Source organism: Neoarius graeffei, chromosome 6, assembly GCF_027579695.1.
Source record: "Neoarius graeffei isolate fNeoGra1 chromosome 6, fNeoGra1.pri, whole genome shotgun sequence".
NCBI classification, from domain to species: domain Eukaryota; kingdom Metazoa; phylum Chordata; class Actinopteri; order Siluriformes; family Ariidae; genus Neoarius; species Neoarius graeffei.
Genome location: NC_083574.1, coordinates 105,801,960 through 105,818,637, shown reverse-complemented (window position 1 = coordinate 105,818,637; position 16,678 = coordinate 105,801,960). Strand labels below are relative to the sequence as shown.

Sequence of the window (16,678 nt, the reverse complement as noted above, 5' to 3'; positions counted from 1 at the left end):
ACGATGATTTTAGTAAAAATAAATAAATTAATAAATAAGTAACAGTAATTATGTGTTGACCCCCCCCACCTCTACTTAACGTTATAGCACAAAATAGAAAGGGTGTACATGGTCCTAACTGGTTCTGTTTGAACCAGAAAAGGTTGTAGTTTTATGAGCGACTTAGTTTTGGAGGTGAATCTGAACAAATTCCTGACGGTTATGCGCCACCTGCTCCTGCAGCTCCAGCACTGAAAGGGAAAGTCATTTATTGCCATTATTGAGCCTTCTGCCGAGTAAATGAGCTTACAGAGAGACACTGCTTTATCATAACCGTGAAAGTTGAACACCAAATCAGTTAAAAACAAACAAACAAAAAAACCCAGATGATTTGTACCATGCATTAATTTCCTGGGTTCCAGAAAACAGCTGGAGCAGCTGCTGCTCTTCTTCATGCTCTATGCACTCACTGACTGGTCGATAGGTTCAGGATGAAGATTGCTCGCTTGCTCTAGATTCCATGAGATTGTATGTAATTTGTGGGCATCAGGGAGCTGCTATCAATATGCAGGAGACTCCCGGAACTTCCGGGAGACCTGGGATGTCTGCGTGCGCGCACAGAAACCCAGAGCAGTGGGCCGCCACACTACAGTGCCCGGGGAGCAGTTAGGGGTTAGGTACCTTACTCAAGGGCACTTCAGCCCAAGACCGCCTCATGTTAACCTAACTGCATGTCTTTGAAGTGTGGGGGAAAACGGAGCACCTGGAGGAAACCCACGCAGACACAAAGAGAACATGCAAACTCCACACAGAAAGGCCCTCTGTCGGCCACTGGGCTCGAACCCAGAACCTTCTTGCTGTGAGGTGACAGTGCTAACCACTACACTGACCACATTTTCACCCTGCTTGACCACTGCCTGACCACCATCCGTTTCCAGTTCAATTAATGTTTCTACAGACAGAAGCATAGATGCCATGGGCTCACTGGTGTCTCCTATAGTGACCAATCTATACATGGAGGAAGTGGAAAACAAAGCCTTGACCACTTTTTCAGGAGTCGCTCCCTGCCACTGGTTCAGGTATATGGATGACACCTGGGTTAAAATCAAAACCCATGAGGTGGAAGCCTTCACAGAACACATCAGTGCAGTGGATATCAACATCCACAGTTCATTCAGGAGAATGTCAGTGGAAACAACCTAGCCTTTCTGGACTGCAGTGTGCACATCAAACAAGACAGAAGCCTTAGCATCGAGGTCTACCGGAAACCCACACACACACTGACCAGTACCTACTGTTTGACTCTCACCACACACTGGAACACAAATTGGGGGTCATCAGGACCTTACATCACAGGGCTCAACATTCCTACAATGGTAAAGGGAAAAGAGAATGAGCAAAAACATATCAAAGAAGCACTTCAGAAGTGCGGGTATCCCAACTGGGCTTTCGTCAAGACCAGAAAAAGAAACATAACTGACAGGGAAAAAAACAGCAACAAAAGCAAGAACATTGTCACTCCCTATGGTTTTTATGGTTTCACAGTTACACTTTATGACTATATAGAACACTGTTATAGAATGTGAGCTATTTATAATCACATTATCACCCAGATGAGGATGGGTTCCCTTTTGAGTCTGGTTCTTCATGTCATCTGAGGGAGTTTTTCCTTGCCACTATCGCCACAGGCTTGCTCACTGGGGATAGATTAGGGATAAAATTCTCATGTTTAAAGTCAATAAAATTCTGTAAAGCTGCTTTACGACAATGTCTATTGTTAAAAGCGCTATACAAATAAACTTGATCTACATTTTTGGACTATCTGAGAAACTCAGGAGGATCGTCTACAAACAAAACATCCCTGTACACTTCAGACCCAGTAACACACTGAGGCAGAAACTGGTCCACCCTAAGGACAGAATATCCAGACACAAACAGGACAACGTAGTGTACACTGTTCAATGCACTGCAATGTACACTGGGGAAATGAAACGACCACTTCACAGGCACATGGCTCAACACAGGAGAGCCAGTTCCTCAGGCCAGGACTCTGCAGTCCGTCTTCATCTCAATAAACAAAGGACACTTGTTTCAGGTCTGCGATGTACACATTTTAGCCAGAGAATACTGGCGGTTTGAAAGAGGAGTAAAAGAAGCCATCTTTATCAACCTGGAATGACCATCACTGAACGGAGGAGGTGGTCTGAGACACCACTTATCAGCCACCTACAATGCAGTCCTTGGCACACTTCCCAGAAAACTGAATACACATCCACACCAAGACTCAGCTGACTTCAATGACTCATATGATGGCAGAGAGCGCCAACAACCCACAGATCACCCTAATGACCCTCTAAGCTGCTAACACCACTCACACCCAGCCTCCAGTGACCCTAACAACCTACAGGATGGCTGAGAGGGTCAATGACCCATGTGACCTCAATGACTCTCCTTAGGGTTGCTTTTAATCCACTAGAGGATAAATACCTGGAACTCCCCACTAGTCAGACAGAGCTGAAGAAGCCTTTTGGATTTTTTTTTTACAATGACCTGGATGACTGAGAAGAAGAAGAAACCTTTATTCGTCACATGCACACTTCAAGCACAGTGAAATTCATCCTCTGCATTTAACCCATCTGAAGCAGTGAACACACGCACACACTCAGAGCAGTGGGCAGCCACACCAGAGCACCCGGGGAGCAGTCAGGGGTCAGATACCTTGCTCAAGGGCACCTCAGCCCAAGGCCACCCCATGTCAACCTAACCTGCATGTCTTTGGACTGTGGGGGAAACCGGAACACCCGGAGGAAACCCACACAGACACGAGGAGAACATACAAACTCCACACAGAAAGGCCCTCGCCGGCCGCCAGGTTCGAACCTGGAACCTTCTTGCTGCGAGGCGACCGTGCTAACCACTACACCACCGTGACGCCCAGAACCTTCACAGGCATACAAGAACTAAATGTTATTACCCATGCACAAACTACAGTTCTGATCTATCTTACCGAGTTCATGCTTAGACCCAATCAATAATACTTTGCTTTTATCATTGTATAAAAGCCCACCACTAATCATCAGCAATACATACTTCCGTTACTGTCACCGCAGCATCTTGACTTCTCTCACCATCTGGCTTAAAACTTGAGTATCAACAGCAAAACAACAGTCAGGAAGATGTTTCTCTGGAACACAGAATATCCTCGATGTGTAGATGAACAGAAGCCCTGAGGCACCTCGCATTCAAGGCTAAAACATCTCGAGAACGTTCCTTGCATGGAAATCCGCCGAGTTCTGTTTGACAAATATGAATGACACCACTCATGAACTTGTAAAGATTTCACCTGACCAATCAGTTCTCCAAAGCGGTGCGCATGTGAGCCTCTGTAATGAGGGTGATTTGTAGGAATAATCAGGACGTGTCAGTAATGAGATGAGTGAATAAAAGACAAAACCATGTTTCAACATTGATTTTATTCCATAGGAACAGTTACACCATTTTCCAAACTCAGAAAAGTTCAAGTTAAAAGGGACGGGGCACATTTTCTCCTGCTCGAGGTTTGGGGTAGACTGGGGGGGTTATGGGGTGTTAATGTGACTGGGGACACGCGTGCGTGTAGGGGCGGGGTTAAAAATTGCTTTTCCTTCCACTGCGAGTTTTCTCCTCTTCTTCATCTGACGAGTCTCCACCGTACGGGACGAGACCTAAAGAGTCTGAGGAGATCTTCACCTTCTTCACCTCCTCTTCATCTGAGAGAAACAAAACCATTACTGCATTAAATCTGGAGCAAAATCCCAACAGCTGGGTAAAAGAGGTGTGCCCAAGCTGATGGATTCTGAGATTAGATGGTTTATCAGGCATCACTTTTGACCATGTTGTTAGCTAGCTCATGCTCTGTATACATTTTCCTTGGTTGCCTAGCAACAGTGTTCTCAGCTTGTGTATAATTTCTTTGGAAAATAAGGAGAGGGATTTAAACTGTTCAGTTCATTACACCAACACCTGGAGTGATCGTCCTACATTCCAACACCCACGTTAATAATGTTCAGTGTGTATTAGCAGCGCAGTCTTTAGAACTCCTGGAGTGTAAAGAGTTTAATTTAGGGCGGTGTGTGTGTGTGTGGGGTTCATACCTGCAGGTTCTTGCCTCGGTCTCTTGAGCGGTGCTGGGAGCGACACCACAGGAGGAGGTGGAGGAGGCATCAGTATCCTAATACAGATAACACACTGTGTATTGGACATGTACTCAACACACACACACACACACACCAGTAGGGTGTACAGAAAGTGCTTACCCATCTGATTTACAGACATCATCATCAGCAACAGCATCATCAGCAGCAGCAGCAACAGCATCAGCACTATTAGACACAGTCTCTTCCACTGGATCTTCTGGTTTCGGCTCCTGCATTTATGAATGCGCGCACACACATTCAATTTACTACAATAAGAACCTTCAAAATGTCTTTACTCGCTCTGTCTTCATGAGGCTAGCATAAACACAGCTACTGCACTAGCCGAGGTGCTAACAGTGAACACACACACTTCTCTGCAATTTGACCAGTTCCCGCCCACCAGCAGCTCCACCCATCATACAGTCACAAGTGAAGCCAAACCACATCACACCAGTGCCATCTGCCCTCTTCCACATACATGAGCTTACAAGATGCCTTCAACTGGCTTGTCTCACTGATTGACATTGGGGAGAGACAGTGTGTGTATATATACACACAAGTACGTACATAAGGAGGGAGAAGAAAAAGAAAAAAACCACAAAAAAAACCCTCTTATTTTGGACAAATATAAAAGAATATAATAGTGTGTTCATTAAAGGTGTAAAGGAAATGGGGGACAGGATCATTAACCCACCTGCGTTAACTCCTTCTCTCCTTCCTCCTCCTCCTCTCCCTCCTCTATGAAGCGTCTCTTTGGGCTGGAAACACTGGACGAGTCGCTTACAGCAGCATCTGAGGTCTTGTTTTCTTCCTAACACACACACACACACACACAGTAATTTTGTAGCTATTTAAAAAAAAAAAAATCCCATTTAGTGAAGAGAAACGACTGTCCCTCCACACGTCTGGATGAACGTGGAGAATGAGGTAACGGTGTACAACCTCTCAGACGAGAGGACTTCAGGAGGCGACAGTGACTCGTTCACCTTCTCAGTGTGCGCACACGACTAACCTGCAGTATGAATGAAGTGGACTGGCGAGGACACATGGGATACTGCACCATCTGCGCACCGTCTGCACTGTCTGCTCGACTCCAGTAACTTCCTGTTGCAGGGTATGATGGGTAAGTACTGGGGTAGCCGTACCACGACTGGCTGCTGTAACTACTGCTGCCGGTGGACGAATAGCCGTGAGATGGGTACGATGCTACAACACACACACACTAATGCTTAAGTCACGCTACTAAGAACTGGACTTTTTTAAAATAACCGGAGTTAACCAACAGGGCAAACAAGCGTGTGTACAGTTAATATAACTCATCTAAACAGGAAGTAACCGGTATTTAATTCAGTCAAATAATAAACAGTAAAAATGGAAGTATTACCTTGTGTGGAGCCTGTAGCTGTGTACACTGACACCAGACGTGCATGTTCAGCCCGCACCTGCAACACACACACACACACATCACTAGAAAATTATCCTCTGATCATTGCCCAACACTTCATTGTTTACAAAAATTTCAGTCGAAGTTTGTGAAGTTCCATGTTATTTTATATGGAAACCACCAGTCAGTTTGGGGCTGAAGCAGTAACACTGCCACCTTGTGGGCAGAGCCAGATATAACACCAACGTAGCAGACAACTGTTCAGGTGCCTCCAGACATCGTTTACGTTCCAGCTAGGGCTGGGTATCACCAGATACCTCACAATATGATACTATGGCGATATTTTGCCCACGATAACATCACGGTACAGCGATTCAGCGATAATCGATATATTGCAAGAAATTTCAACCACATCACGATATCTGTGTCACTGAAGAAAATCAGAATTTATTGACCACTGTAAAATTACATTTCACATACATAACTACACACTCTTGCCAGACATATATTTGTCTCTATTCCACTGCTGGCAAAACCAAGAGTTGCTTCACTACAACATACAGAAAATTCCCATTTCTGTGCTAGTATTATCAACTTTTCTGTAAGCATGGACACATCAGTGCTGCTTAACAAGCAGAATCAAATTGTTTTATGAAAACTTAAAACTTGCACTGCAGACTGCACAGACGACATTTCAGAGCTAACACTAATATCAATTTGTTCTTTGTAAACTTGAGAACATATACCTGAGAACATTTAACTTGTGCTTAGTACTTGTGTAAAGTTTAATCCAAACCTGTACTGTGAGCACACATTTCAAAACTGCATGTTGTTCTTCAGGAAGAGCAACTGGTCAGCATGCTCAGAGGTGAGACCGCTTCTCTGAGAGCTGATTATGTCACCTGCAGTAGAAATTGAATATCTAACTGGAGCGAAACAGGTTTTGCAAAGTGCGTACTCTTTGTCCAGCTCACTGTTTTGTTTTTTTTCCTCCTTTCCTTTGGAATCCAAAGTGCCTCCAAACATCTGCCTTAAAGTTCGGCGGCGTCTCTAGGTTTACGTAAACAACCATGCTTGCTTGTTTATTTCCTCACTGCGACCGCCGGGGAAAAAAGAGAAAAGACGAAGAGTGCCTTGCAGTGAGGGAGCGGCACAGCGACACCTCGCGGAGCGGAGGTGCGGAAGTCGTACTGGATTTACAAACCCGTCTGAAACATGATTTATTATTTGAAAAAATATCGATATTCATATTTTGAGTATCGATATTGAATTGGAAGACAAAGTATCGCGATATATCGCCGTGTCGATATTTTTGCACACCCCTAGTTCCAGCAGCCTACAAGTTTGTGTGATGCCAGCTGAGGCTATTCCTGAATTCAGCTAAAGCTCATAACGCCATTTCTGATCTCTGATGAGGAAAACCAAAAGAAAAGGAAACCCTTCACCTCAGTTTCTACTGAGAAAACTGGGAAGGTCTCTTCAACTCCAAGTTCAGCAGGATGACAAATTAAAACCATCAGGAATACAGAAATTTTATATTATTCAATGGTTAAATCGTAAACCCACTGAGTAGCATGCGTATACAGGTCAAACATGAAAGTTCTCAATGCTACACTATGCCATGGAGTCTACAGTGGGGGGGGGGGGGGGGGTGTTTCTCCAAATAACGTTCTTTAAAAGACTAAAGGCCCGGTCCCACGATACTGATAATTATAAATAAATGGGTCCCCTGCAGTTTATGTGGTTGGTGCTCACACCAGAGCGATAACGAGCCCTTTCGCCCAGGCCTGGGTTTATCTGTATCGGCGAGGTTGCTCCTGGAGCCATTGTTCCACACCTGAACCGATAAAACATCTGACCAAATCAGGTAACTGTTTACATGTGACGTTGTCTGAGCTCGTGCTATTTTCCCCCCCCGAGCATCTTTGCCCATCCTTATTGCATCATGAAGTCACGGAATACAGAGTCACAGAAAATAATTAGCAAATAAATAAATAAATAAAAATACAAAGCGCACGGATCTTTTATCCACAGATGTGATTTTCGTGAAATATCAATAGCAACATACAAATCTGTGATACATCCGTATTAAAATTCGTAACTGCGCCGTAATTTGTATCCTTTAATATATTTCCGTATTCCGTGACCTGTCTGTATTTTATCAGCCACTGGAGTGTGTGCATGGGTGGTTTTGGAGTCCACGCTGTACAGTATGACCCGGAATAACGTGCTACTACTTGGAAAAAACTCCCATGGCTATTCCCGAGTTGCTGCATTTATTTCCCTGAGTGTCAGGACTGAGTGATACTATAGTGGGGATTATAGTTGTGGTGTTTCTGCTCCAGACTGGAACTAAACTCAGGCAGAGGGACAGTCAGAGTCAGTGGTGTTGTGGGACCGGGCCCTAAGAGAGTCATTCTTTTTTGTACAAATAGCCCAAAAAAGAAATATAAAATCAGGGTGTCTGCAGGCTTGAACAAGTTCAATTTAAGCCTTTTTAAGACCATAACAGGTTAAATTTAAGACTTATGCCACACACACAAAAAAAAAAGAAAATTGGGAGAGCCTGAATTACTTTCGAAATAACAAAATTTATCATCATTCACCAATGAACTCATTACATCCCTAGGGTGCGCTCAATGAGGAACTAAGTTGCAGTGGAGCCAAAGACGTCCCGCAAATCACTTGAGGATGAGGCATTCGATTCTGTACGGTTTGCGTGTTGTAATGTTACAGTTCGCATGGAGTTAGCTGATACACCGTCTCGAGATGTGCTTGGACCTGACAACGGTGAACAAAATTGAGTGATGGCATGCGATTGTTGCAGACTTTTATGGGCAGCCTGGTGCTTCTCCGCTTTCGCGTGCGATTCCACTGCCTTTACACCCAGGGTGCTGAGTTTGAGTGTTCTTTTGCACAATGTGCAGTACGCCTCAAACGGATTGTTCGGTACACATTTTAACCAGTCTACGAAATCATTGCGTTCAAGCCAGCAGTCGTTAAACTTGCATTTGCCCATTTTGCTACAAACAGTGATAATTTCCCTCGCTTCTTTTAGGCTCTACTGTCCAAATGCGCACGTACCATGCCCTGTGCATCACCATGCCAACCGGGCTAGCCACTGGATTCCACTGTCTCTCATTTGTAGTTTGCAGCGTTGCCTACTGATACTAAGTAGGCCTAGCCTATATGACTAATTATGAATATCACCAACGCATTTAACAAAAAAATGGACGTAAGGATTTAAGACTTCACAAAATTACATTTAAGACCTACAATGCAAAATATACTCGTATTTTAGACTTAAGGCCTTAAATTAGGATTATCAAATTTTAGACTTTTTAAGACTCCACAGAAACCCTGAAAATGCTTAAGCTGTGGTCTCGACAGGTGTACTACATGGCTGGGGGAAGAAGGAGGAAGGAAAAGTATGGAAAGGTGTGTTAGTCTGTGTGTGTATTCTCACGGGCCTCTGACATTTCATTATGACTCCAACACCCCCCTTACTCCACCTGACCTCAGCCTGAAGTTAGCTACAGCCCCTACTGAACCCTTAGAGACTTAAAGCTCACCTCATGCACCTTTACAACTTAAGGTACCGCACGCAACACACTAGGAATGGGTTATTCATCTCATATCATCTCTAGCCGCTTTATCCTTCTACAGGGTCGCAGGCGAGCTGGATCCTATCCCAGTTGACTACGGGCGAAAGGCGGGGTTCACCCTGGACAAGTCACCAGGTCATCACAGGGCTGACACATAGACACAGACAACCATTCACACTCACATTCACACCTACGCTCAATTTAGAGTCACCAGTTAACCTAACCTGCATGTCTTTGGACTGTGGGGGAAACCGGAGCACCCGGAGGAAACCCACGCGGACACGGGGAGAACATGCAAACTCCGCACAGAAAGGCCCTCGCCGGCCCCGGGGCTCGAACCCAGGACCTTCTTGCTGTGAGGCGACAGCGCTAACCACTACACCACCGTGCCGCCCTGGGTTACTCAGATTAATTAAAAAAAATAAAGTCCATACAAAGACCTGAATACTGAACCATTAGAGATGTGCCAGTTAGTGAATTCCTTCAGGTTTGGTGTGTTTAGTGGCTCCACTGGACAAAATGTCTCCTCCTCAGTGAGACTCACTCGCATAAAGGATCAAAAAGGGGAAAAATAAATAACTAAATAAAAATAAAAGTTGATCCCCACCGTCTCCAGGAGGCTCTCGCAGAGTTTCTTGGCTGCTTCCAGGCCAGCAGAGTTCGGGTGGCTATGAGGAAAACACAAAGTAAGACGTTACGCATCACAAACATCTAGTGTTTAGCATAAAAGATGACGCCGGTACCATCTGTTGTACTGCTACAATACTAAATCTCAAAATAACATGAAAACATGGCGCATGTCTGAGCAAGGTGTTTATAACCTACTGATACTGTTAGCTAAATTAAAACACAGATATCATGACAGTACATGGTTTGTGCCCAAGCCCCAGGTGAGATTAGTGTGATGTTAACACACCTGATGTAGAGGTACAGGGGTTCGAAAGACTCTCTCCGCGAGGCCTGTTCGATGTAGCCCGAGCCCTTCCCCCGCAGGAAGACGCGTGCCCCGGTCTCCGTCTGGATGTGCTGCAGGTACGAGCCGCTCGGTCCCTCTACCTTCTCGTTCACGCTGAAGCCCGGCAGGCATTGCTCCAATCCTACAAATAGCTTAGTGTGCACAAAACTCTGCAACCAGCACCAGAGGTACAGTGATTACACACTACACCCTCAACCTACCAGACCTCCATATACACTGCACTAGCCCCGCCCACTCCCAGAGCAAATTTATACCTGCATCTTTTCATGCTACACTACTGAATCTACGTGTACACCCTTGAACATTTCCTGTATACACAAACTTCACCTTCCATAATTAAAAAAAAAAAAAAAACTCCAAGTCCAAAAAATCTAATTACTTTATATTATAAACCTAACCTTTAATGCTCACACCAGGAGGCATTTAAGGTTTAAGATCATTTCCTTTATCTTCACCGCTGTGTAGTGTGCCTCCCAGGCTGTGTGGTAACTCCCAATCTAGTTTCTCCTCGCTAAAATTCTAGCCTCATCTCTTCAGGTTTTATAAGAATTAAAAAAGGAAAATCAATTGTTGCTTTCAAGTTCAGATTTATTTCAAAAGCATGTTAAACATGTCAGCATCAGTGTTCATGGACGCAGCTCTCCCTCCCAGTTTAACTCCTTCACCGTGATTAAGGGTTTAGTGGGAGAGTAACGGTCTCTGGTTAGGAATCAGCTACTGATTAAGAAGGTTTAAAGTTCACCTTGGTGTTCATAGATGTCTCAGCCACAGCAAACAAACTACTGTTGCTATTGAGTCTTCGAAACTGCAGCACCCGGCCATGCCGTGTGTGAGAGTGAGTGTGCGAGCGTGTGAGCAGGAGCAGTGCAGGCCATGATCTCTGCAAATCGGCCAGTTTCTCCCTGCTGACGTTGATTTAGGAGGTGGGTATCAGCAAGAGCCAAATGATCTCCACTGGCCCCGCCTTCATTAACCTCCACACACACACATGCAGTGTTCCAATAGCGCTCTCAACACACCCTCATCCACGTCCCCTAACGCCCAGTGTGTGTCAGAGTGGACTGGTTTTCTCCACACTCCACCGTTTCCACTCACTAGGCAGCAAGTGTGCTAATCAGCCGGCTTTGAAGTCATTCCTGGATGTGATCCACCTGCGTGTGTTATTTTAGCTGGCTAACATCTGCTAGCTAGTTAGCAAATTCAATGTGCCTTAACCGAGTGGAAGTGCACGAGGGCGTGTTAGAAGCAGGACTGGAACACAACCCCCACCGAACCCTAGGGTTAATAATGCAGTACCTACCCCAGCGTGAGGAGGAGGGGGTCTGTGTGCGGGCGTTACAGGAGCGTTCGGGGGGCGTGGCGTAGGGAGGTGTGGCTGTGGGGGTACGGAAGGTCGTGGGGGTTGGGGGTAAACAGCAACCGGGGGAATTATAGCCGGCTGCTGGCCCCCTGATGCTCGCATCACATCCTCAGAGATTATTTCTTTAATCCGTATCACAGCCTCTGAAGGGGAGGAAAAAAAATTTAACCAATCAGTGATCCAGAAACATGATGGCTCGTTCAGGCTACAGTACAGTTACACTGAGAGTCACCAGGTCAACAAACATGAAAGAAGTGGACGTACTGTTGACTTCGTCCTGACTGCGTCCCTGCACGTGCAGATACAGAGGACGCTCCCTACGACAGGATACACAGCAAGAGAGGGATTATTACAGCCAGTGAAATGACAGGAGAAGAATCAGAGTACGGAGCACATACACACCCTCCTTTGTAGGTGGATTTGTCAGTGTCGCTCAGGTACAGGCCTTTAGTGGAGACCAGCGCACCGCTGTACAGACGAATCTGACGGGACATTCAGGAAGCGTGACGGTTAAAATACCGAACATTTCTGGACCAAGCCTCCATTTTTCTTAACATATAGACCTTTACAGCAAAGTGTTACATGTAATTATCTGACAGAATTCAGAGGGAGTGTCTTAAACATTACAGCTGAGTGCAAGTTATAAAATACTCAGACTTTTCAGGTCCAGAATTAACAGTGATATTTCTGCTGCATCATCAGACGTCACATCATTTATATTCAGAAATCACAGGGTTACAAACTTTTGCACAACTATATAAATGTAATAGAAAAATTTATATTATATAAAAATATAAGATTTCAGTGTTGGGGATGATGAGCGAGCAGTGATGAGTCTCACACACACACACCTCCTCCTGTGTTTTGCTTTTGGTGAGCAGATTTCTGCAGTTCACAGGAACATCATTAATATCCACTTCTGTGACAACAATCTCCTCATTGCTAACAGGTCCCGGGGCACTGGGAGGGGCCTACACACACACACAATCAAAAAGACACAATGGTAGCTGTATACACATCATCTAAAGCCAACTAAACACAATCAGTATGGAGAAACAGTTGCGATTGACGCACTCTGCTTTGTTCTCAGATTAGATTAACAAAGCGTTCTAAACTGGACTACCAACATCCTCGCACCAGACACCCCAAAGATCTCCGTTACATCATTCCAAACTTTATTTTTCTTCCTAACATCGTCTCTACACACATTTATTCACAGGATAAGATGAAGCCATGTGTTTCCTTCCGTTTCTGTGAGTGGGGAACTGAACAAAATGTCACACCTCACACTCAGCCTGTGGAATCAGACCAGATGACTGACTGGATTGTTTTATAAACTCACACCTAGTTTGATTAGAACTGATGTAATCACAGTTCAAGTGTCACTTGACTTTATTGTACAGGTAGTCGTCGACTTGCGACCGATCGACTTTACGACCGTCTGGTTATGACTGGCAAGTGTTTCCCAGCTGAGCCAGCTGAGTGTACGACAGTTTCCGCCCCAGCTCCTGGCAGCGCCCAGCATCCAGCCTCTCGCTGTGTACAACAGTTTCCGCCCCAGCTCCTGGGTTATGAAACGAGCAAATGCTCCCGCCAGCCCGAGCGCTGCAACAGCTCATGATGATGCAGACGACCCACAGCCAAGCACCAGTGATGCCAGCGGTCACTAAGTTTTGTATTTTGCCATGTTTTACATTTGTATTTTGGTACGTTTCAAACTAAAATTATGTTTTCTAGTTTTCACATTTTTTGCTTTGCACATATTAAACGAATTATACTGTAGTATGCGGTGTTTGACTTAAACCAAATAATGAGTCAAGGTAATGAAATAAGAAAATGTTGATAAAATAAGACTTTAAGATGATTACAATATCATTACACATCACAAACTTACATTCATTTAACGTAGGCCGACTTACGACCAGATCGGTTTACGACCGGTCAGTCACAACCAAACGCAGTCGTAAGTCGACGCATACCTGTATATGCTCACTGTACACATCTCAGCACTGCTCCTCTATCCACTTTACACAAGAAGCTGAAGCAGAAGCTTTTACTTGGATTTTATTTTAGAAACAAGTCTTGCTTTTCTTTTAGGGTGAAACAGAAACTGGTGGAGTCAACCTTTCTTCCAATTATTGATTACAGTGATGTGTTATATATGAATGCCTCTGCTCAATGCCTCCACAAACTGGACAGTGTGCATCATGGTGCTCTTAGGTTTATTACAAACTGTAGAGCTCTAACTCATCACTGCGTCTTATACAGCAAAGTAAACTGGCCAGCTTTATACCTTATGTGCGTAGGCTCGGTCATTGGTATGTGCTAATTTACAAGGCTATTCTTGAGATGACTCCATCTTACTTATCACTTTTAATCTTGAATAATACGGCCTACAGTCTTCGCTCTCAGGACTTGTTTCATTTTACTGTTCCTAAGGTGAGAACAGAAATGGGAAAGAAAACTTTTAGATTTTCTGCTCCAAGTACATGGAACAGTCTGCAGGCAGAGCTCAAACTTCAAAGTCTGGTATCTCTGAATGCATCCAAATCCATGATAAATTCCATTACATCCAGGCTTCAGGAGTGCAAATGTTTTATTGGAGAGCAAATATCTGACTAAACCTTGTCCATTTACTACAGGGTTCCTACAGGTTTCTTCAAGTGAAATTCAAGGCTTTTTAAGACCATTTATACACAAATTCAAGACCTAATTTCGCAGCTGATTTCACCGGCAAAGAAACATCTCAAAGTTGTGTTTACTTGTTTCTTAAACAAATGTGAAAATGTGCAAAGGATGATGAATAGTGTAACCTTATTGCATCACAGTACTGAGTACTCACCGTACACCACCACAATACAAAATCACGTAACGTTCAGCAGACCACGTTTTATTAATGACACATTTCATAAGCATTACTTCACTCTTCCACTGGCGATGGAAGGCGTTCGCTGTTTCTCTTTCATACATGCTATGTGTTTTGATGATTTTGCGTGCGATTCTAGCGCCTTCACGCCCATTGTGCCGAGTTTAAATGCCCTTTTACACACACAGCAAAACGCCTCGAATACATTGCCATCGACAGGTTTTACCCACTCACGAAATGAAATATGATGCCTCCATGCCTCGTTAAACTTACATTTGCCCATTTTTCCATAGATAGGCCTATATGTAGGCTATAGACTTTTCATTTATACTTTTAGACTTAATTCTCCAGACTTTCCTTTTACCGCGCGCCAAACAAGTTCAGGGATGTGTGTTCGAAGAATTTTGCCCTCGGGGTGTGCGTGCGATAGCATGGCTCCGCCCACAGCTCCAGTTCTGCCACTTATTTACTTACTTAGGCCGCCGGTACATTATTTACCAAAATAATGGCGGTTAAGATATTAAAAAAATAATGAGAAATTACATACTGTGCACAGATTTTAAGACCTACACATTAAAATTCAAGGCTTTTTAAGGTATTATTTCCAAATTCTTAAATTCAATGCTTTTAAGGCTTTTTAAGACCCCGCAGGAACCCTGTTACTAGTTTTGATTTTGAACTTCAGGTTTTGTCTGTTTTGATGTGACGATGTAATTATGTTTTTGTTTGTGTTGATGTGGCGATGTTTTGTTGTGACGAAACTTCATGCACTGCCATTCTTGGCCAGGTCTCCCTTGTAAAAGAGATCGTGATCTCAATGGGACAAACCTGGTTAAAATAAAATAAATTATTTATTGTATGATAGAAACGCCCTCGCCAGTCACGCAGCTTGTGATGTTCAACACCCCTGAGCCCTAAGTGTGATCAGATCAGTACCTTACTAGGTAAAGGCTGAAGGGGTTTAAGTTTTCCTTTAGCCATTAACATGGCGTTAAGTTTGGCAGCCATCGCAGTCGCCATCTCCACTCCACCCTGCGCCGGGGCAGAAGGGGCTGGAGAACCTGCCCCAGGTGGAACAGCTTGACTCGGGGTCACAGGAGCTGGTTTGTTCGTGGACACGTTTCCCATCAGCCCCTGCAGCAGGTCTGCCTTGGACTTGGGCTGATCCCAGCGGCTGTTCAGGCACCTGAAGGGAAAGTGGACATGATGTTAGTTATACTGGAGTAATGTGGAAAAAGACACCTCGGTGTTAATGCAGGTGTGTGTGGGGCGAGTAGGCCGCAGTGTTGAGCTCAGCAGCACTGACCTGTTCAGCCCCACAGCGCTTTATTATCGGAGGTTAGTATCAGCGAGCCTCTGCACCTCACACAGACCGCCTTCAGACCCTCCATTTTATTCAGCCAGCAAAAGCTAACGGCTAATATGCTTAAAGCAGGCTAATATACCGTTTTGACTCGCCTGCGCTAGCACAAGCTAACCTTATTATGATAAACAAACATCAACTTTGTAATAAAATAACTTTATTCGGAGATTAATAAAACTATCTCCGTGTAATTAGCTTGCTAAGTAGCGTGAGAGAGAAATGCTAAGCTAACTGAGCTAGCAGATGTGGAACACGACAGCTGTGTAAACAAAAACATTTTTAAAAATAAGTGTTTAAAGATACTCACGGCGTCCCCGATGCCATTTTATATGTTTAGTTTTTAAAATATGTTTAAACCTTTAGAGAGTTCCTCGTTAAAACGTTAAACTTCACAAACGTCTCTTACAGCAAACTGGCTTTCGCGTCACAGTTAGGCCTGCTCCACTGCGCATGCGCACTTTACACGCCATCTGCGTGCGCCAGCCCGCCCCCCACAGCGCATGCGCACGGAGGAGTCATCACAGGCAAAGACAGGCCTTGTTCCTCAGAAGCAAAGTGTTCGAGCAATTTTATTTTATTCAGAAATTAAAAATTAGCTAAAACAGGAAACACTTTTTTTTTAGTAAAAATAAACATTCCTAACAGCAGAGTAACTCATTTATGAGATGAAGGTCATGCTGGGTTCCAGGGCTGCTGTGCTGTCTAAATAGGGTTGCCACCATTCAGAAATGAAAATAATGGCCCTTTTCCACTACCCTTTTTCAGCTCACTTCAGCCCGACACGGCTCGCGTTTCGACTATCTCAGAGCAGCACAACTCAGCTCGCTTCAGCCCTGCTTAGCACCCAAAACTCGCACGGTCTTGGAGTGGGGCTGAAGCGAGCCGAGCCAAGTGGGGCTAGGGGCGTGAGGAGACACTCCCCTGTGCACTGATTGGTGAGGAGGAGTGTCCTCACATGCCCACACACGCC

The 16,678-nt window shown here is 44.6% G+C and overlaps 1 protein-coding gene across 2 annotated transcripts; it reads right to left on the bottom strand.

Annotated features, from left to right (window-relative positions):
* Positions 1-3,433: 3,433 nt before the first annotated feature.
* LOC132888218 (KH homology domain-containing protein 4-like) lies at positions 3,434-16,182 on the bottom strand. 2 transcript variants are annotated; one of them, XM_060924281.1, is made up of 14 exons: positions 16,115-16,182; positions 15,282-15,531; positions 12,331-12,450; positions 11,882-11,961; positions 11,744-11,796; positions 11,420-11,622; positions 10,060-10,268; positions 9,751-9,811; positions 5,539-5,596; positions 5,167-5,360; positions 4,849-4,965; positions 4,275-4,384; positions 4,113-4,189; positions 3,434-3,728 (listed from the first exon to the last, which is right to left on the bottom strand). In XM_060924281.1, exons 2-14 carry the CDS (start codon positions 15,471-15,473, stop codon positions 3,607-3,609), a joined length of 1,596 nt encoding a protein of 531 aa, XP_060780264.1. In that variant the 5' UTR covers positions 15,474-15,531; positions 16,115-16,182; the 3' UTR covers positions 3,434-3,606. The 2 variants fall into 2 exon arrangements, with proteins under 2 accessions (XP_060780264.1, XP_060780263.1); XM_060924280.1 differs by having other exon boundaries at positions 16,016-16,169.
* Positions 16,183-16,678: the final 496 nt, after the last annotated feature.